Source organism: Ursus americanus, chromosome 31 (assembly GCF_024610735.1).
Source record: "Ursus americanus isolate L20-20 chromosome 31, mUrsAme1.1.p, whole genome shotgun sequence".
Taxonomy (NCBI): domain Eukaryota; kingdom Metazoa; phylum Chordata; class Mammalia; order Carnivora; family Ursidae; genus Ursus; species Ursus americanus.
In genome coordinates, this window is record NC_142157.1 from 16,419,406 (window position 1) to 16,442,588 (window position 23,183).

A 23,183-nucleotide genomic window follows, 5' to 3' on the forward strand; every position below is an offset into this window, starting at 1 on the left:
AGAAAAGGTTGTTCATAGGAAGTCAACACCACTTCAGATATTGAAACATTCCCTTTTTTACAGCTTGTCACACTTTGTGCCAAGTCATGACTGTTTCCCTAACTCTGTTTTGTTACTCTCAGCACCATGTGTTTTGGGTTCCTTGTCATAGAAATTAATGCAAAACAATGCTCCGGCATGACAATAAAGCCTTCTATGAAACCAACTTGGGAATGCAGGCAAGGCAAAGAAATTATGGTTCGCTCTTCACAGAAGCCATGTGCTAACAAATCATGTTATTTTGAACCCTTTACTTTTAGATACCTGACCTCTAAAAATCATCTCCATTATTTGAGTATACTTGGTCCATGTCTTCTCTCCCCACCCCCTTCTGTCATTCCTCCAAAGTCTAGGAGTTGTTTCTCAAAGCAAACTATGACAGTGTGCACATTGTCGTTGGAATTGAAAATGTTTTTAGAGAATGGGAAGCAAATGTTACATTGTCAGTTTGTTCGCAACAGTAGAGAAGAAATTAAACTCCTTGATCAGTGAGTTTGTGCCGCTACCGTGAACAGAACCCGTAGTTTTACTGGGCCTCTTTATTTAAATCGCAAGCCGTTAGCCGGTGCTATTATATTGCCCACAGGGGAAACAATCACGTGTTATTTTGTTGTTTACAAGTTTGTGGAGCACCGTGCTTGTTGCCAAGCAGCAAGCCCTTGCATCACAAACCCGGCCCCGGCACAAGAGCCTTTGGCATGCTCAGAACTAGTTTGGGGGTTTGTGTTTGCAGAAGAGGGAGTCTGCTCAAGGTTCTTCTCAGGACCAAGGTTTCCATGGCATACCTTTGGGCCCAACAAGGTCACTGTTTGCCCCCCTCCCTCCCACCAGGGCGTTCTGTTCCCAACTTGGTGGGAGACAGGCTTTGTGGCTGTCAGGCTTCCTTTGTTTCTTGCCATAGTACTTTTTTTTCCCCCAGAGATGGAGATTTCTGGATTGATGACTGCACCTAGGTGGAGAAGTGGGAGATGGTGGAGTGGATGCAGAGTTGTTTTGTAGAACTTTGAAAACGTTCTCACTGCAGGGGTTTTGTTCCATGCTTGTCTATTACTGCTTTCCAATGCAGTGTATTTTCTGGCCTCTTAAGAACCTAGGCTAAAAAGTCAAAGAGCTGGGGCTCTCGGGTGGCTCAGTCGTTAAGCGTCTGCCTTTGGCTCAGGGTGTGATCCCACAGTCCTGGGATCGAGCCCCGCATCGGGCTCCTCTGTTGGGAGCCTGCTTCTTCCTCTCCCGCTCCCCCTGCTTGTGTTCCCTGTCTCACTGGCTATCTCTCTCTCTGTCAAATAAATAAATAAAATCTTAAAAAAAAAAGTCAAAGAGCTGCGAGTAAAAAGGCACCATCAATAAAGTGTCGGTAAGCAATGAGATTTGGAGCAATGGTATCCTGAGGTTGGCTTGAGGGCAAGCATATGAAATAATTTTGTATCTTCCTGTGATTCCTATGCATAGTGGCTTTCACTTACCTGTTTTAAAAATTGAGATGCAATTGCCATATAACATTGTATTAGTTTTAATGATTTGATATATGTGTATATTGTAAAGTGATCACCACGGAAAATCGAGTTAACATCCATCACCATGCATATTTACAAAATTTGTTTTCTTGTGATAAGAACGTCGAAGCTTTGCTCTCTTAGCAATTTTCAAATGTACAATACAGTGTTGTTAACTATAGTCACCATGTTGTATATTATATTCCTAGGACGTTTATTATGACTAGAAGTTTATGTACTGTGATCACCTTCACCTCTTTCGCTGACCTCACTCCACTCTCTACCTCTGGCAATCACCAATCTGTTTCTCTAAGTTCGGGTTTTAAATTCCATGTATAAGTGATCATACCGTATTTGTCTTCCTCAGACTGATGTCATTTATCATAATGTCCTTAGGGCCCATCATGTTGTTGCAAATGGCAGGATTTCCTTCTTTTTTATGGCTGAATAGTATTCCATTATATATATATGCCACAGTTTCTTTATTCATTCATTCGTTAATGGACACTTAGGTTGTTTCCACATATTGGCTATTTGTAAATGATGTTGTAGTGACCATGGGGGTGCTGATATCTTTTTGAGATAGTGATTTTGCTTCCTTCAGATAAATGCTCAGAAGTAGGATTGCTGGGTCATATGGTAATTCTATTTTTAATGTTTTTATGGAAACTCCATACTGTTTTCCACAGTGGCTGAACCAAATTCCATTCCCACCAGTGGGGTACAAGCGTTCCCTTTTCTCCACGTTTTTGTTGACCCTTGTTATCTTTAGTGATAGCCATTCAATCAATAGTATGAGGTGATATCTCAATGGTTTTGATTTGCGTTTCCCTGGTGATTAATGATGCTGAACACCTTTACATGTACCTGTTGGCCATTTGAGTATCTTCTTTGGAAAATGTCTACTTAGATCACCTGCCTTTTTTTTTTTTTTTTTTTTTTTTTTAGATTTTATTTATTTATTTGAGAGAGAGAGAAAGAAAGCATGCAGTGAGGGGCAAAGTGCCAGGGAGGGACAAGCAGACTCCATACTGAGCAGGTAGCTGGACACGGGGCTCAAACCCATGACCCTGAGATCATGACCTGTGCTGAAACCAGGAGTCAGATACTCAACCAACTGAGCCACCCAGGCACTTCAATCATCTGCCCATTTTTAATTGGATTATTTGGATTTTTTTTTAAAAATTTTTTGCTATGGAGTTGTATGAGATCTATATATATTTTGGATATTAATCCCTTATCAGATATATGATTCCAAATACTTTCTAGCGTTCCATAAGTTGCTTTTGTTATTTTGTTGATTGTTTTGCTCTGCAGAAGCTCTTTAATGTGATGTAGTCTCACGTGTTTATTTTTTATTTTGTTATTTGTGCATTAGGTGTCATATCCAAAAAAAAATCATTGCTGAGACCTATGTCAAGAAGCTTTTCCCCTATATTTTCTTCAAGGAGTTTTATGGCTTCAGGCCTTAAATTTAAGTCTGTAATTTATTTTGAGTTAATTTTTGGGAGTGGTATAAGATAGGGGTCTACTTTCATTCTTTGACACGTGAATGTCCAATTTTCCCAGCACCATTTATTGAAGAGCTTGTCTTGTCTTTATTGAGTGTCCTTGGCTCCTCTGTTGAATATTAGTTGGCTATTTATTCATAGGTCTAGTTTTGGACTTTTGACTCTGTCTCATTTGGTCTATGTCTCTGTTTTAATGCTAGTACCATACTGTTTTGATTACTGTAGCTTTATAACATAGTTTGAAATCATGATGTGTGATGCCTCCAGATTTGTTCTTCTTTTTCAGCATTGCTTGGGTTTTGGGGGGTCTTTTGTGGTTCCGTGTAAGTTTTAGAATTATTTTTTCTACCCTGTTGAAAGCACAATCTGTAAAAACTGGAATCGTAACAGGGATTGCATTGGCTTTGAGTAGTACAGCCCTTTTAGCAATATCAATTCTCCCAGTCCATGAACATGAGGTGTCTTTCCATTTATTTGTGTCTTCTTCAATTTCTTTCATCAATGTCATAGTTTTCAGTGTACAGATCATTCACCCCCTTGGTTAAATTGATTCTTAAATGTTTTCATGTTTTTGATTCTACTGTAAATGGGATCATTTTCTTTATTTTCTTTCAGATAATTTGTTGTTAGTGGATAGAAAATGCTACTGATTTTTGTGTGTAGATTTTTATATCCTGCACTTTCGTATGTCTTGAAACTAACAACCAAAAAAGTGTCCAAATCAGAAAAGTACTATAACTAAACTCTTAATTTTAACTAATTTGTCATCTGTTTCATCCCAGTGTACTTGGCTTCTAGGGACAATCCAGACTTAAGATAGAAAGGAGCTACGAAGGTTGCTGTAGTCCCTCATTCTGGGGACACAGCAGTGAGTTACTGCTGCAGTTGGCCTTGATCCCGTAACTGGGTTCCCTGTTGCCTGAGTTCCCTTTGAGTCATGCCTCAGGTCTGTCTAGGCCTCTTCCAAGTAACGTGGCAGTGTTGGCCATTCAACTAAGAAACCAGTATTTCGGGGGCGCCTGGGTGGCTCAGTCGTTAAGCATCTGCCTTCAGCTCAGGGCCTGATCCCAGGGTCCTGGGATCGAGCCCCACATTGGGCTCCTCAGCTGGGAGCCTGCTTCTTTCTCTCCCACTCCCCCTGCTTGTGTTCCCTCTCTTGCTGGCTGTCTCTTGCTCTGTCCAATAAATAAATTAAAAAAAAAAAAAAAGAAAGAAACCAGTATTTTGGTGACCCAGGTATTTACTATAATAAAATATATGACTGAATTTTTTTGCCTAGGCCTGTGTGTGTGATAAAGTTTAGGTTATTCTATCACTTCTTATCAGTACTATCACTGTTTTCCATTTTTTAATTTTTTTGTTTTAGAGAGAAAGTGAGTGTGCAAGTGGGGGGAGGGCAAAGGGAGAAGGAGAGGGAGATCTTAAGCAAGCTTCATGCCCAGCAGGGTGCCCCACAAGGGGCTCGATCTCATCACCCTGAGATCATGACCTGAGCCAAAGTCAAGTGTCGGACGCCCCACCGACTGAGCCACCCAGGGGCCACTCTTGGTACTATCACCGTTCCGATGCTGGTGTTCCATAAATACAATCTACAGTGTGCCAACTGTTGCTGCCATGGGGTGAGAACCACTTTGAAATGTGGCGGACGCTTTCAGGGATCTGTGGGAAACTGCATTTACATTTTAGCTCTGGGAATCGTGGCAGTTAACGAAGACAAGCACGACATAGGGAGTGGCTCCATTGTGACCGCATCCCTTCACACTGGCCGGACCGCAGAGCAAGTTTCACTAGCCGTGTGGTCCCTGTTGCACTGTCAGTGCATTTCTGCCCACCAGTCGGAAAATGCGCTTGTTCCCCACTGCCCTGGACATCTGGTAGCCCGGCTCAGCCTTCAGGGTCTACTTATAAGTCACAGAGGCAGAGAGAAAACGCTGTGCAAGCAAAAGTTCCCTTGAGCCAGTGCTGTTCCAAGTGCATCACAATGAAGGCTTCAGACCCGCGCAGCAGTTCGTTCCCGATGAAATCAGCAGACACACTTGTCTACCTATAATCAGGAGGCTTATTACCAAATGTCTCAGACTACTGTTTCTTCTGTGTGGTTCCCTCTTCCTAAAGTGCCCTCTCCTGGTTAGCTCCTGCTTATCCCTCAGGTTAGAGGTCAGATAACACCGCGGGAACCCCTCCCCCTTACTCCCCTAGCCGGGAGCAGGTGCCCACCCCCAGGTTTATACAGCACCCAGCCCCCTCCTATGGCTCTTCTCACGCTGTATGGAGATGGACTGGTGACTTATCCTCTATTTCCGTCTGGTGAGCTACTGGAAATCAGGAACTGCGTCTTGTTCACAGTGGTACCCCAAAACCTACCATGGTGGCTGCCGCAGTGTAGTTACTCAAATATTTGTTATGAGTAAATGAAGGAATGAATTTTAAAAATGATTAGTTGAAAATGACTTAACCTGCACAACGGCATAAACTGCATATAATTGAATAAGCAGCTAGTACTGTGACACAGCTACACAATATATGAACTAACCACAGTGTACTTTCCAGTATTAATTTCTAGGTTTTGGTCCAGTGGTTCTCAAACTTTTTGGTCTCAGGATCCCTTTCCATTCTTGAAAACTATTGAGACCTCTAAGGAGATTTCGTTTAGGTTGGTTTTCTCAGCTAATATTTACTGCATGTGAAATTAAAACAGAATCAAATTATTTATTAGTTCATTTAAAAATAACAACAATAATCTCTTACATGCTAAAATAACTAACATATTATCTATAAAAATATTTTCCAAAACAAAAAAGTTTAGTGAGAGTGGCATTGCCTTACATTTTTGCAAATTTCTTGAATATCTGGCTGATTAGAAGACAGCTGGGTTCTTACATCTGCTTCTGCGTTCATTCTGTCAGGGTAAATATCACGGAGCCTCTGGAAAACTCCACTGTGTACTGGTAAGACCATGAGAGTGAAAACAGGTGACGATTGTCTTCGTGTTGTTAGGAAAGTAATAATGACGTTGCAAAAGCCCTAAGGATTTTGGGAACCCCATGGATCCTTGGACCATCCATTGAGATCTACTGCCATCTTTAATAAGGAAGAACTCTTAGCCAGGTGTGGTTAAGGGAAATATCTTTGATCTGTTCTAGTCCTGATTCTCTTTCCTTTGCTTTTATTTAATTCATTTAAAATGAATTTTCTCCCTTGGACGCCTCTCTGTCAGAACATTACACTAATACATTGCAATGAACATAAGCCGTTAATGCTGAGTCCAGGCAGCAAGCTCCAAATTCCCACGCGAGGAAATTGTCATTTATCTGTCACAGAGTCATAGTTGCAGTAAATGTTCACTGTGGGTACTACCCAGTGCCGTGCTGTGCTCTCGTAATCCTAGATGTTGTGCAAGGGTCAGAGACGTAAGTACCACTAGACGTGTAAAGTTCACTAAAAACAATTTACAAGAAGAAAATGAACAGAGAGGACACTCTCCCTTGGTCTTTTATTACTTCACCACAAGGTGATGTTGGGCTAGGCCAGCAGGATGAATCATGGAAAGTGCGGCAGGAGACAATCCCCAGCTCCATACCACTTTAGACATTTACTGGGGTAGTTGGAAAGGGTACTGGAACTATGTAGAGCATCTTTGTTCTACTGGGAACTTCCTGGCCATGGAGATGCCCTGTGCAGATCGCCCAGACTTGAGCTCAGGGAAGTGGCACCGATGCCATCATATCAAGTCTCCCAGAGAATGAACTTCAGTCCAGCTAAGCCACCAAACAGGTGGAGGACAGATAAGGAGCTGCGGGGCCATGGGGTTATCTGTTCCCACTAGAAAGTGTGATGGTTCCTTTTTTCCTCCAAGAAAAGAGGGGTGGGTTACTCACACCTACTCTTAGTGATGAAAGCAGAGTCATAGTTGAGAGGGTGACCAACTCATCCCAGTCTGACCAGAAGTTCTCCAGGCTTAACGTGGAGAGTCTTGTATCTAGAAACCCCCCAGTCAGGCAAACCAGGACGGTTGATCCCCCTGATAGCTAGAGACGTGAAAGCACCTCCTGAGAGCAGACATGATTCTGTGTATCAACTCCAATGTATTAAGAGGATTCTGAGGGAAAATTCAAACCCTTTGGAAGGAGGGCCCAAACTTCTTCCGTGACACACACTGATGTTGATTAGTGGGGGAAACTATCCAGTAAACTAGGCATTCAAACCAACTCCCAGAAAAAATAAGGCAAAATATGCAGATGAAATAGTATAAACATCTTTATAAATAAAGCATCAAAGAATTGACAAGAAAGGGGTTACCAGGTAAAATCAAAACATCAAGGGAGAAACATTGGGGCGCACTTAGCATTCCAAACTGAACTTTCACCAGTCTGTGCAAACCAGAAACAGAAGTCACAGTGCTGGGCATGCTCGAATGTGCATGCATGTGTGTGTGTGTGTGTGTGTGTGTGTGTGTGTGTGTGTGTGTGTGTAGAGATGGTCAGTAGTGCTCTCCCACGTTGGATTAAAAACCAGTGACCTTTACTGTGGGGTGAATGTGAACCAAAAGTAATTTGGCAGAAAATTAGGAACCCTGTGTGAGAAACACGAAGTGCTACGGATTGGTCATTGTTATATGCCTCCCACTCTCCTTTTTTGGAAGGACAGGGTCTCTAGAGGTTATCCTATGTCCTACTATGGGATGTTGGCTCTGGAGTTCAGATAACTTGTCTTTTTAGTTCCTGGGTCTTCAGATCAAGATAGACTGTATTCATGGAGGCTTATCTGCACCTGGACCAAATTTAGACAATGAGATCTGGGCTTCAAGCTGACACTGTAACAGGATGGGATTTTTGGAGGCCTTTTGAGGATGAACGTGTTTTGTGTATGGAAAAAATGTAAAATGTATGAGCCAGAAGGCAGATAAATGTAGAAAAAGCATTTGAGAAGATCCAATATACATTTGTGATAAAACTCTCAGTGATGGGAGCCTGGGTGGCTCAGTTGGTTAAGCATCTGACTCTTGATCTCCACTCAGGTCTTGATCTCAGGGTTGCAAGTTCAAGCCCCATATTGGGCTCCATGCTGGGTGTGGAGTCTACTTAAAAAAAAAAAAAAAAAACCCTCTCAGTGAAATAGGTAATGGGTATCTACAAAACACTTAAAACTATTGTCATGTTTCATGGGTAAAGTCTGAAGGCTAAGGTCAGGAATGAGACAAGAATTTCTGCTCTTATCATCTCCATTTAACATTGTATTTTAGGTCTTAACCAGTATAATAATGCAAGAAAAAGAAATAAATGGCATCCAGATTGGAAAGGAAGAAGTAGAACTATTTTTATTCCTAGATGACTTGATCATCTATATAGGAAATCCTAAAGAATCTACAAAAAAGCCTCTAGAATTAGTAAGTGAATTTAGCAAGGTCAAAAAGATCAAGATACAAAATAATGTATTTCTGTATATAAGCAATAAACAATCGAAATGGAAATTTTAAAAAACACTACTTATAGTAGCATAAAAATATGAAATGCTTATGGATAAATTTGGCAAAATATGTACAAGACCATACAAAACACTCCTGGAGAAATTAAAGACCTAGATGGAGAAGCGTACCATGTTCATGATTTAGATGATATAAACTGTCCGTTATCTCCAGATTGATTTATAGACTCAACACAATCCCAAGCAAAATCCGAGCAGGCTTTTTTTTTTTTTAATCAACAAGATCCCCTAAGATTTATATGGAAATTCATGGACCTTAAATAGCTGAAATAATTTTGAAAAAGAACAAATCTGAAGGACTCACACAACCTGCTTTCAAGACTTATTCTAAAGGCACAGTAGTCAAGGTACAATGATATTGGCATGAAGATAAACATATAGATAGATGGAATAGAATAGAGACCCCAGAAATAAACCTAGTGGGTCATATATGATGAATTGATTTCTGACAAAGGTGCCAAGCCAATTCAAGCAGGAAAAGATGATCTTTTCAACAAAGGGTGCTGGAACACTTGGATAGCTATAAACCAAAAATGAACCTCAACTCTTACTTCACACCTCATATAAAAATTAACTCAAATGGGGGCGCCTGGGTGGCACAGCGGTTAAGCGTCTGCCTTCGGCTCAGGGCGTGATCCCGGCGTTATGGGATCGAGCCCCACATCAGGCTCCTCCGCTGGGAGCCTGCTTCTTCCTCTCCCACTCCCCCTGCTGTGTTCCCTCTCTCGCTGGCTGTCTCTATCTCTGTCTCTATCGAATAAATAAATAAATAAAATCTTTAAAAAAAATTAACTCAAATGGATCACAAACCTAAATGTAGTATCTAAAACCACAGAATTTCTAGAATAAGGTGCAGGAGGGGATTTTGTATATGGGGAAAATGTAAAATGTTGGAGCCAGAGGGCAGATATATGTAGGGGAAAAAAAAAAACACATGAGAAAGTCCATTATATATTTATGATGAAAATTCTAAGTGAACTGGTTGTAGGGAAGGTTAAGAAGAACTCTCTGTACAATAGTTTAAGTACCTAAAGAGAATGAAAAATAGAACATATCAAATATAGGAGATACAGCTTAAGCAGTGCTGAGAAGGAAATATAGCTCTAAATGCTTATTATAGAGAAAAGAAAGGTCTCAAATCAATAATTGAAGTTTCTGCCTCAAGAAATTAGAAACAGAAGAGCAAAATAAACCCAAATCAACCAGAAAGGAAGGAAATAATAACAATAATAGCAGAAATAAATGGAATCGAAAATAGGAAAACAACAGAGGAAATCAGTAAGAATTTGTTCTTTGAAAGTAAAGCATTAAAATTGATAAACCTCTAGCATGACTAATAAATGGGACTAATAGATGTGCAAAAGACACCAGTCTCTAACTTTAAGAATAAAATGAGATATCACTATAGAACTTGTCAGCTTTAAAAAGATAATTGGGGAAACTACAAACAACTGTATGCTCATGAATTTCACAACTTAGGGGAAAAATGGAGCGATTCCTCAAAAACCAATTAACTACCAAAATTCAATCAAGATGAAATAGTTAATCCTAAAAGTCATATAACCATAAAAATTGAATTTATAATTTAAAAGCTCCTGAAAAATGGATTTGCAGAAGTCTGGATAGTTTCACTAGAGAATCTTACCAGACTAAGAATTAACACCAGTTTTACACGGTATATTTCAGAAAATTACAAGAGGCAGAATCACTTCCCAGTGCATCATATGAGGCTAGTATTATCGTGATACCAAAACCAGACAAAGTCAGGATGCCAAAAAGGGAACTATAGGGCAATATCCTTCATGAATTTAGGTGCAAAAATATTCAAAAAATATTAGCAAATTGAAGCCTGCTATGTGTAAAAAATTATATATTATGAGCAACTGGGATTTATTCATGATATGAAAGGCTAGTTCAACATTTGAAAATAAATCAATAAAATCCATAAGAACGGGTTAGTAAAGACATAGCACATGATCATGTCATTTGGAGAAAAATCATTTGAAAAAATCCAACACCCATTCATGGAAAAAGCTCTTGACAATTTACGAAAAGAAGGGAATTTCCTCCAGTTGATGAAGAGCATGTACCAAAAAAAAACCCCTTCATCTTACATCAGACTCAGTGATGAAAGACTGAATATTTTCCTTCTAAAAATTAATTGCCTTCCTATATGTTAGGAATAAACATATGGAAACAAAAATTAAAAATACAGTATAATATGTACTTGCTCCAAAGGAAACATGAATAGATATAAATCTAACCAAACATGTATAGGGTCTGTATGCTGATAACTATAAAATGCTAATGAAAGAAATCAAAGACTCAAATAAATGACATACCGTGTTCATGGATTGGACAACCCAATGTAGTAAAAATGCCAGGTCTCCCCCAAATTGAACTCTAGTTTAATGCATTTCTATCAAAATCCCAGTTAGGTTTTTTGCTGACATAGATAATTTTATTACAAAGGTAAGGCCCCGGGGCGCCTGGGTGGCTCAGTCGTTAAGCGTCTGCCTTCGGCTCAGGGCCTGATCCCAGGGTCCAGGGATCGAGCCCCGCATCGGGCTCCCTGCCCCGCTGGGAGCCTGCTTCTTCCTCTCCCACTCCCCCTGCTTGTGTTGCCTCTCTCACTGGCTGTCTCTCTCTTTCTGTCAAATAAATAAATAAAATCTTAAAAAAAAAAAAGGTAAGGCCCTGCAATAGCTAAAACAATCTTGAAAAAGTAGAATAAATTAGAAGTACACACTTTAGCTGATATTAAGGTTTATTATATAACTACAGTAACCAAAGAACTGTGGTATTAATAGAGGACTAGACCCATAAATCAATGGAACAGAATAGTGAACCCAGAATTACATCCACACAAGTATGTTCAACTGACTTTTTGATATAAATGCAGAAGCAGTTTCCTGGAGAACATTTGGTGCAGGAGAAATTGAACCTCTCTATCCCCCCAAAATGAGCCTCGTGTAAACCTTGTATCTAACACAAAGAGTACCTCAAAATGGATAATAGGCTTCAATGAAAAATATAAAACCATAAACATTTGGGGGAAAAAAATAAGAGAAAATCTTTGAGATCTAGGGTTAAGCAAAGGTCTTTAGACTTGATACCGAAAGCACAATTCATCAAAAGATGGGGGGATTGTACCAATGTCAATATCCTGGTCGTGATACTGTAATACAGTTTTGCAAGATGTTAACATTAGGGGAAAGGAGGTAAAGAGTATTACAAGATCTTGCTGTATTATTTCTTATCATTGCCTGTGAATCTACAATTATTTCAAAATAAAAGTTGGTTTTAAAACATTGAGGTTGTTTGTTTTAGTGAATAAGTGTAGAGAAACTAGGTAACTAGAGAAGTTCTTCAAAACTAAACATGCAACTACAGTACAGAAATTTTATCTTGGATACCAGTTTTGCCAGATACACGTTTTGTAAATATTTTCTCCACAGTTAGGCCTTTTCCGTTCATTTGATTAACAATGTATTTTGATGGGAAAAGATTTTTTTTATCCTAAAGCCTAATCTATCAGTTATTTTCCTTTATGGATATCACTTTATGTATGCTTAGAAACCCTTGCCTACCCTGAAGTCAAGAAGATATTCTTTTATGTTTTCTTCTGAAAAAAAAAAAAAGACACCTTATCTTTAGGTGTATGATCTATATATATATATATATATTTTTTAAAGATCTATTTATTTGTTTGTTTGTTTGTTTATTTATTTATTTATTTATTTGAGACAGAGAGAGAGAGCACAAGTGGGGTGGGGCAGAGGGAGAGGAAGAAGCAGGCTCCCGGCTGAGCAGGGAGCCCAATGTGGGGATCAAGCCCAGGACCCCAGAATCATGACCTGAGCCAAAGGCAGAGGCTTAACCAATCCAGTCACCCAGGCGCCCCTCTTTTTAATGTTTTGTAACTATGTTTAGGACTTGCAATGCAGTGTTGCATAACAGCGATGAGAAGAAGGGTTCTTGTCTCTTTCCCAGTCTTAGAGGGGCAAACTTTATTACGTCATCATTAAGTATGATTTGGCTATTAAGTATTTCATGGCAGACATTTGTCAGGTGGAGGAAGTTTCCTTTTATTCCTAGTTTCCTGAGAGTTTCTTTTGTGAATGGCTGTTGAATTTTGTCAAATGCTTTTTTACAGCAGCTATTGAAATGACTATATTTTTCCCCCTTTATCCTGTAATATGGTGAAATACTTTGGTTTGTGAATATTGAAGCAGTTTTGCACTCCTGAGATAAACCCCTCTTTGTTTGAGCTTTCATACATTTTATACGCTATTGCATTCAATTTGTTAGTAGTATGTTGAGGACTTTTGAATCTATGCTCATAAGGGACATTGATCTCTAAATTTGCTTTCTTTGCGTCTATGTTTGTTTTCGGGTTTTAGTGTTACAGTTACGCTGGCTTCATAAAATGACTTGAGAAACATGTCTTCTCTATCTTCTGAAAACAATTTTAGTGGTGTTAGTAAAAAGATTTGTTATTTCTTTCTTAAATGTTTGAAAGACTTCACCAATGAAACTATCACAGCCTAGAGTTTTCTTTATGCAAAAGATTTTGATAATGGATTTATTTTCTTTAATAGCTTTAGAACTATTCACATTTTCTATTTCATTTTGTGTTTTGTTAGGTTGTATTATTCAATTTGTTCACTTTACTTAATTATGTATTTGTTAGTATGAAAGTTGGTTTTCCGTAACGTTCTTTTATTATCCTTCTAGTAATTCTCTGATCCTGAAACTGACTATACATTTCAGTGTAAATGCAGTACCTCCAGCCTTCTTGTGTTTGCATTGCATTTTCTTCAATACATGTATTTTCAACCTCTCTGTGTATTTCTATTTAAAGTGCTTGTGTTATAGACAGTAAATAATTGGGTCTTGCTATTTTATACATTCTGCCTATTTCTGCATGTTTAACTAAACTGTTCAGTCTATCAACACTCATTGTTATTATTGATAGGGTGGGATTTAGGCCTACCATTTTATTATTTGTTTTCTATATGTCCCCTCCAGGTTTTTCATTGTTCTTTCCTCTGTTCTTCCCCCACCCACCCTGCCACCGGCTGTCCTTTTAATATATTTTAGAATTCCAATTTAATTTATTTATTATCTTTTTTAGAAATTTTTTTTATTTATTTGAGAGAGAGTGAGAGAGGAAGAGAGGAGCAGAGGGAGGGGCAGAGGGGGAGGGAGAAGCAGACTCCCCGCTGAGCAGGGAACCTGATCTGGAGCTCAATTCCCAGACTCCAGGATCATGACCTAAGCCAAAGGCAGATGCTCAACTGAATGAGCCATGCAAGTGCCCCTAATTTATTTATTATTATTTTGGCTTTTTGCCTATCTTTTAGTGGTTGGTCTAGCAATTATAATTTATATCCTTAACTTTTTACCGTTTATTTAGAGTTAATTTAGGGCAGTTTCATGTAAAATATAGAAACATTGAAATATATGGGTTTGTTAATATAGATTTATTTCTCCATTCCTCAAGTTAAAGTTGTTTTATGTGTTATATTTACATCAATATTACAGTTTTTGCTTTAAGCAGTGGTATGTATTTGAAAGAAATTAAGACAGAACAGTCTTACATATTGACCATGTCTGATGTTCTACATTCCTTCCTAGAGATCGGAGGTTCTCCCTGGGATCATTTTTCTTCAGTCTGAGGACCTTCCTTTACCGTTTCTCATAGATCAGGATGTTAGTGATGCAATCCTTCCGTTTTTCCTTCAGATACTTCAATCGTGAAAAATATTTCCTATCAGCACAGAATTCCAAGTTAACAGTGTTTGTTTCTCTTCCATTCTTTCAGCACTTCAGAGACCTCATTCCACTATTTTTGAGCTACCATCTCAGTGTCAGTCTGTGTTAATAGTCTTTTCACGCGAGAACAGATCAGCAACATACAATTGTATGCTGAGCATTTGGGGATTTTACAGGCATTATGAACGTTATGTGTTATTTTTATTTTATTTTTTTTCATAATAATATTTTTATTATATTATGTTAGTCACCATACAGTACATCCCTGGTTTCTGATGTAAGGCTCGATGATTCATTAGTTGCGTATAACACCCAGGGCACCATGCAATACGTGCCCTCCTTACTACCCATCACCAGCCTATCCCATTCCCCCACCCCCCTCCCCTCTGAGGCCCTCAGTTTGTTTCTCATAGTCCATAGTCTCTCATGTTTCATTCCCCCTTCTGATTACCCCCCCTTTCTTTATCCCTTTCTTCTCCTACCGATCTTCCTAGTTCTTATGTTCCATAGATGAGAGAAACCATATGTGTTATTTTTAAAAACCAGGCAATTAGGGATGCCAGTGTGACTCGGTCGGTTAAGCATCCGACTCTTGATCTCAGCTCGGGTCTTGATCTCAGGGTCGTGAGTTCAAACCCTGCATTGGGCTCCATGTTGGCCATGGAGCCTACTTAAAAAAAAAAAGAAAAATCAGGCAATTAACTTGGATTCCATGTGCAAGTTCTGTCTCACATGCAGTGGATGGCAGCTCAAATCTCAATTCAATATTTGAGCCTTAGCTTCACTGCCAAGCATGATTCAGGCATCTGCTAGAGATTTGGGCAAATCTTATACACAGAGTTGGGGGCTCCACAGTCTGGCTTTCCTCGGGATTTTCTTGTGTTGGGACTTTCACTGGCCATGGTTGCCCTGAACTGTGTCTTCAGCAATCCTGAAAGGCTGCAGGTTTTCCATCATAGTTATAGTTACTCCACCCAGACAGACTGGGCACTGCTCTTAAGCTAAAAGCCATTGTCTTCAGGTAATTTATATATATATATAATTTTTTCCCCCAGAGTTTATAGTTGTCATCCGTGGGAGGGTTGGTTTCATAGCAGTTACTCAGCCATGATGAGAAACATGACTCCACCCAAATTATGACTTCATACAATAAATATTACCATGTCACACCCAACGCTTAAAATTATTCATTGGTGTCCCATTGCATTTAAAGTAAAATCGGAGCTTTGCATGTTCTCCTTGATCTTAGCAAACCTGCCCAGTTCTTCCTAAATGCAGTGTTTCATGGACATCAGTTACTATCCCCCCAGACCTCAAGATTTCATGAGGCAGACCTGCTGTCTATTGAATTCTGCTTTATCTGTAGGTGAGAGATATTTCTGAAAATAGTTGTACTAGTGAGATTAATGATTAGAGGTGTATCTCATCATTGTTTAATTTCATAAAATTTGCCAGAATTAGAATCACTGGCATTAGTTATGGATGCATATGATGAAAAAATCTTAATATTACTGAAGCATGCATTAATAATATATTTTTTGCCTCTTGCAACAAGATGGATGGATCTTAAGGAAATGATACGAAGTGAAATAAGTCAGAGAAAGATAAATACCGTATAATCTCACTTATATGTGGAATCTATAAAAAATGAAAATGTGAACTTACAGAGAATGAATTGGTGGTTGCCAGAGGTAGGATGGGAAGTGGGTGAAATGGGTGAAGGTGGTCAAAAGGTACAAATCTCCAGCTATAAAATAAACGAGTCACGGGAATGTAATGTACAACATGGTTAACATCGTTAATAATATAAGGGGACGCCTGGGTGGCTCAGTCGTTAAGCGTCTGCCTTCGGCTCAGGGTGTGATCCCAGAGTCCTGAGATCGAGCCCCACATCGGGCTCCATGCTCCACGCTGGGAGCCTGCTTCTTCCTCTCCCACTCCCCCTGCTTGTGATCTTTCTTTTTCTGGCTGTTTCTGTCTCTTTCAAATAAATAAATAAAATCTTTTAAACAACAACAACAAAAACCCCAAGATTTCCAAAAAATAAAAAAATGCTGTATAAGTTGCTCAGAGAGTAAATCTTAAAATGTCCTATCACTTATGAAAAACATCATAAGTGTCTGGTGATGGAGGTTAACTAGATTATTATGGCCATTATTTTGCAACATATACAAATTTTGAATTATTATGTTGTAGACCTGAAACTAATATGATGTTCTATGTTGATTATATCTTAATTATATATGATAAAAAGCCTTTTATGCCTGGAAACTAGAATTGACTCTTTAAATAAAAATTTCATCATTATATTATTGAAGTCTGGCTATTGAATTATCTGACATTTCTCCAAAACTTTTATAAGACCTGGGAATTGTAGCTATCATAATAATATCTGAAACAAATTAATACCACAAAAGCAAACTATCTATATTTCTCTATAATCTGTATTATGCTTAAAACAATGAACAAATGCTAATGCCTTTAAACATTTACAACTTTCTTTCTGTTCACCTCTTTTAAGTGTTTTTTTTTTCTGGGTACAAATTAATTTTCTCTTCTAATTCATATGCAACATTATAACTTCTGTTCTCATAATAGTGCTAACAGTGACGTGGTTTACAGTTCTCTTCTTTCATTGCTTGAGGAAGTTTTATAGAAAATTCACCTTTTTAATCTTTGCAAATGATAACAAATGATATGCACCTTCAATTTCACAGATTAATAAACAGAAGGAGGGCATGGAAATGAGGAAAAAGTTGGACAGCCTAGGCGGCAAGGTTTGCATTTAAATTTAAGTTCTTTTTTTCTTCTTTTATGCTGTGCAAGTCTTATTTTGACATCTGGGTTAAAGAATGTATACATACCGTATTGAGACTTTTCACTTTCCAAGATCTGAGTTTGAAGGAGAAAATGCTTAAAAGTGTGGATGGGAGCCCTCGAGCCCGATGACTGAGCTCCGTGAGAGGGGGTAAGGCAACAAGAAGGCAAACGTGGCTGAAGAAAGGGCAAAAGGGACGTCCTGGTACACGGAGCCTTGGGCTCATGCCCTAACTCTTGAGATTCCTGTCCTTCACTCCTACCTTCTGTTCCCCTAGCTTCCCACAAATAAGATACAGACCTCAAGCTGCCACATCACCCCACTCCTCAACACTCCCGCCTTTCTAGCTGCTTCCAGAAAACACGGATCTGTTGATATGTTTTTCTTAGTACAGTGGCATCAGTGGGTGGAGAGGAAAAACAGACCCAGCCGACACATTAAATCAGGCCAAGAGGGAGTGTGGGACTGGGAAAAGGACCAGACCCACGCCCTTTGGGACTGAAAACTTTGACCCTGCAATGCCAGCTCACGGGAGGAAAAGAAAGGGACAAGAATCTGAAGAATGAAATGAGAATAACCAGCTGCTTCTTTTTGTGTGCTAGAGCCCGAAACTACTCAAGGTGAAAGAAACTGTTGTGTCCCCATGGTCCTCACAGTCCAGGATTCCAGCTAAACCTAGAGTCATTTCAAGGCCCGACTCACCGTCCATCAGTGTAGCGACTGCAAAGACCAAGAAAGTGAAAACCCCAAAGAAATTCGCCAAGGAAGAGCAGCTGCCTGTGGTAAGAAGTGCTCCTATGGCCACACCCTAGGACGCCTGCGTCCACACAGGGCCACCGTTCTGTTAGCACTGTCTCGGCCTCACGTCCAGCATGAGCCAGGCCGGCGGTCTCCTACACCAGGTGCCCCCTCCTCTCTGTGCGTGCAGCTGGGCGGGGGGGCTCTGGCTGCTCTCTCTACACCACTGTGTCCTTGTTGGGCCCCTTGACTGCCCAAGAGAAGCCACCATCGCCCTCAACAGGATCATTTATTTAGCTTAGTCGCTAAGGCTCAGTGGGTCTCTATTAAATTAGCAAGATAGAAAAGCCACATTCCAGGCACAGTCTAGGGTGCAGAGTTTCGAGCTCCTCACCGCCCACTCCCTATCAGAAACTTACTGAAAATTCCCTGAAGGACATGCAGCTATACGGTCCATTTGCTCGTAGAATCTAAGTTGACAACTGGATTAATTCACACCATCAGAGACAGGCGAGCACGAGTGCTACGCGATTACTCTCTTAACCCGCCACCCCTCCAAATAATCAGAATGGCCTTTCCTGGACCTGAGGCGGTATTACTGGTCTGCATCAAAGAGCGTGTTAAGAAGTAGCCCCGTGATGTGCAGCTCAACGTTGGCTTAGCGTGTGGACACTGCTGAGACCCAGGCCCTCCCTTTATAATGATCTTATTGGCGAGCTTGCTTCTGCTGTGAGTTACGGGAATTGTATTTCTCTGAGCACCCGATCTAGCCAGTGGGCCCTGCGAATTGTATAACCAGTCAAAACTCTTTTTCCATGTTGATTTTTAGAAAGCTCAGAAGCAGGTTGGTGACACAGAGAGCCAGGGTGTAGGTCTTGTTTCTGCACGTCCCCGTGTTCTTCCTCCTTCTCCCACAGGGGGCAGAATCTGCCTCGCTAAGGCTCGGGGCCTGGAGGAGCAGAGCAGGGTCGGGCTGCCTGTGTCATCCTTGCTCCAAATACAAAGGTACAGGCTTCTCACGCGGACTCACCGAGCAGACGGTCAAGGCTCCTCCGCACAGCGGAGTAACCGAGCAGGTAGACAGGGGCCCGGGTGCCCACCAGTGCCGGTCACCCCCCAGGAGCTGAGACAAAGCCTCCTCCTCCTAAAGCATTTCCATTTTGCAGAAAATTAGGAAGTCTGGACAACTGGAAACCAGTGTCATCTGCAAAGGAGGAGAATGACATGGGGGGGGGGGTGGAATTTGGTGCATGACTGACCAAGCACCTGGGTTCTAGAAGTAAGATGTTTAGAATGCAGTTCTTGGGAACTTTTTGTTTGTTTTTTTTGTGTTCGTGGAGTTTGGTTTCGTTTGTTTGTTTTTTGCTCACAAAAAAACACAAAAAAAACAAAACGAAACGAAACCACCCCCATGCCTGAGTGTGCAATGCTGCTGGCTGACCTGCATGGGTAGATCAGCCAGACAGGGTGACGGGTTCTATTCTAAGCCTTGGACTTAGGGAGCATGCGGCCTAAGCTGTGTCCTGTTCCAGAAGGTTCCATCAACTGCCATGAAATCAGGTCCCTTGGTGGAGGTGGAGTAGGCAGAGTCTGTGGTCCTAGCTCTCAGAAGAAGGCGGGAGGACTGCAGAGCAGGGTCGGTGACCGGGACAGAGCGATGGAACCTCTAATCCCAGGATGGCAGCAGCCGCGGGAAGCTGCCCCAGTCCCTGCAGCAAGCCCAAGGCCCTAACTAAACCCTGCGATTGCTGATAAGCCACTCCAGGGTCCTCAATTTCCAGTTGATATTGAGCTTCCAAGTTCACAGCCATGAGGGGCAGACATAACCACTGTTCTCACCCATGGAAGATGCACTGTAAAGGAGACACCAGGGCAGATGGGATCTCTCGGTGGCGTCAGGTCAATGGGGTGTTCTGTCAGTGCCATAGTCTCTCCTTCTGACTGTAATGATTCTTATTTTGATGTTGCCAAAGCCTAACAGTGTGTCTTGTGGGCTGGAGAGACTCAGAAGTTAATGTGTCACCATAAGTAAAAGCTAGACCAGTGGAGGGGGGAGGTGACGTAAGCTGGTGTTTACATATTTGTATCAATTGACTCGATTTTAAAGGGAAGCATATTTTTTTCTGGTTCACCATTATTACTATCATATACAGTTTGGTTGTTCACAATTTTATAAATGTTCTTTATACCACCTTTCCTTGGGGTACAGTCTTCACTGCGGATTAACTTGATGTATTATGCACACGGACTTTAGTTTTCCTCTTTTTCTCTTTTACATCTTTCATTTTACTGAGGTAGCTGGACTTCTTAAAAATTGTCTTTAAAGGCTCTTGTAACATTTATCGCATGTAAATGACCAAACAGAGAGCTGAAGGAACTTTTTACATCAGTCATTTATCTTATCTAATTAATCATACTTATTTTTTGAAATCTGTGTCATTCGGTGGGAACAGCACACGTGCTTCACACAGAGGGGTACACGGTGATAAACCGAGTGTTCAGCCAGTCTGAAAAGCACGATAGGAACATTGCTGTTTGATTTCTATTTACGAAAGATTTCACAACATAAAATTTGTATTTGCACAGTGTTTTGTGTCAAGTTTATTTTTTGATATCTGGGAAACACTTCAAATACGAAGGTTTCGCATAACAAGGTTAGATCGGATTCCCAGGGCTTTTGCCCCTCCCCCACCCCGAGTAATTAGTTCATTAAGGTTGCACCCAGTAAATGCTTCCCAGGAAGACTTCTGAGCTTCCACGGGGTAACCTGGTCTATGCCGATGGAACATATGGTGTGTGCTTAGACGTGCAGAAAGCATCAGGACCCTCTGTGTGGGAAGTGGGACATGGACAAGTCAGTCATGTCCCCATTCTTAAAGTTCACTCAATACAAAGCATTTTGTACAGCGTGAAAGACTTCAATAAAAACTCTAGAACATGATTCTTTTCACATTTAAAAATTGTCAGGTAAAATATTTTTGCAATAGTTTTGCAATTACGATCGTATTCACCCTGCAAGCTAGTAATTAAAAAGATATATTAGAAGATAGAGAATGATTTTTATAGATCTATAGTATTATAGGCTACGTAAGTGAGGGGAAAAAATCTTTCTTTGTGAAATTGACCATTGCTCTCCTATGCAACCCTCTTATTTGATTAAATGGCACATGAAGTTTAAAATAAACATCATCAGGGAAGAAAATACTATAATCTGTTTATTGTTTCATTATTTCATGCTTTTTAACTTTGACTTTGCTTGGTGGAGCAGGCAGCTGAGAGTTCTGCAGAGCAATGTGGGAAAGCCAGCATTTTGCTCGTTGTGGATCTGGCCACACTGGATGGTTGTTGAATGGTGATAAGATCGTCCCATGCATGGAGGTTGTCAAAGGATACTCCCTGTATTTTGGTCGATTTTGTTGACACAGAAGAATTTTCCTTACTGTACTAGATCTTTCTTTTATCAAATAACTTTAAAATGTAGAGATTATTAAAATCATATACTATACTTATTTGTTTAATTTACAAAATCAAATATGAATTCATCTTTAGATTCTGCTCTCAGAGACCAACACGGGCAAGCTGAGTGCTATTATATTTACAAGTCAACTGAAAGGTGGCTTTTACCTCCTACGTTATCTTATTCTGAGTGGTTAGATGATAAATTAAACACTTTCAGTATATTTGGAACTTAAAATATTTTAGTGAAAATCACGTTCAATATTTGTTGCACAAATGAAAAATGTTTTTTGTTGAAGATCATATAATGGGTTTTATGCTTTGTCTTCTTGTTATGTTCTTGGGGAGCAGTGATAGCATTTTATTTGTAGACCTCATGATGTTTTAGGGTAATTTCATTAAGGACCTAAGATACAATTGAGGGAATCGGGAAAAGATAAATTGGAGATTTGTATCAATTTCTGTTCTTCCCTAGGCACTCTCAGCCAGGGGTAGTTGCTAGGTCCTGACCACATGTAATATCACCCTGGTGGTAACAGAAGAAGTGTCATCCTTGACATTCAGGTGCCCGCAGAGCAGCCATCTTGCCCCTCTTTGCATGGTGTTGTTTTATTCCATTTGCTTGCGTTTCAGCTGTGGGTTTCTCTCCAGTTCCTACTGGGAGTTGAGGCCACTCTTGAACACCAGATCATTTAGCCAGAGTCCTGCTACTATCCAGACTTGGGTCTTACCCCCATGAACATTTGACCTGCTGGTACTCATTCTAACTGCCGTTATTGCATATACAAATTCTGCTGCTTGGTGCCATGAATTCTGTCATGGAACTCACTGCCATAGGACTGCTTCAATATGGATGCTGGCCAGAGTCAAGCCTGAGGTAGCTGCACCCCCCTGAACACCGGCATTGGACTATTGGCTGCCCCCTTTGGATCTAACTCTATCAACTTGTCAGTTTCTCCAGCCCTGAACACTTTTGGTCGAGTAACCCCCAGCTCCCAGCTTTGTCCTCACACCCTGGGGATAATTTTACAATACACCAATTTTTTTTTTCTAAAGGAATGTAATTTCGTGAAAGATGGTACTTGAACTTTTCTTCATTCCATATCCCTTTGTTTTCTTTGCCTGTAGTCTCTGCTTGTTCATAAAAAGCCCCCTGAACTTATGAAAGTTATTTGTTTTCCCACATGTGTTCATTTAGTACATATTACTCTTAACTTGCATATCTGATCAACCTTAGATAACCAGTGATATTTCACCGAATTGATTTAATGCCAACAAACCCAGAGAGTTCTTAAGGATTGTTAGGTTATGCGATTTTATTAGGGAATCAAGGTATACTTTTATTCAGACTTTTAAAAATCTTGAAAACAGCTTGAAGATCTCCTTCACCAATTTAATGTGGGATCCATCCCTCTGTTGAATATATGAATATATATATGAGCATATATGAATATATAATAAACATAATAAATATAATATAATATGATAAAATATAATATAAGAAGTAGTTACCTACAACAAATGCCATGAAGCGTTATGGAGTTCAGTGAATCCATTGGCTGAAAGTATACATATGGTGAGCTCATATTCAGTTTCATGCCACCAGAATTTTTTAAAAAGATTGATTTATTTATTTTAGAGGGAGAAGGGGAGAGAGCATGAGTAGGGGGAGGGGCAGAAAGAGAGAGAGAATCCTTAAGCAAACTCCCCACTGAGCATGGAGCCTGACGCGGGGCTCGATCCCAGGACCCTGAAATCATGACCTGAGTGGAAACCAAGAGTTGCCCACTTAACTGACTGAGCCACCCAGGCACCCCTGATGCCACCAGAATTGATTGGCATGAGCCTGAACAGCCTAGAGTGCAA

At 40.2% G+C, this 23,183-nt stretch overlaps 1 protein-coding gene across 2 annotated transcripts in view; it reads left to right on the plus strand.

Annotated features, from left to right (window-relative positions):
* C31H10orf67 (chromosome 31 C10orf67 homolog) overlaps positions 1-23,183 on the plus strand; it is a 138,711-nt gene that overhangs the window by 65,378 nt on the left and 50,150 nt on the right. For both annotated transcript variants that reach the window (XM_087857621.1, XM_045787082.2), the window contains 2 exons: positions 17,023-17,082; positions 17,726-17,905. In XM_087857621.1, the coding sequence (XP_087713747.1) occupies positions 17,023-17,082; positions 17,726-17,905 (240 nt within the window). The remainder of the gene's footprint in view (positions 1-17,022; positions 17,083-17,725; positions 17,906-23,183) is intronic.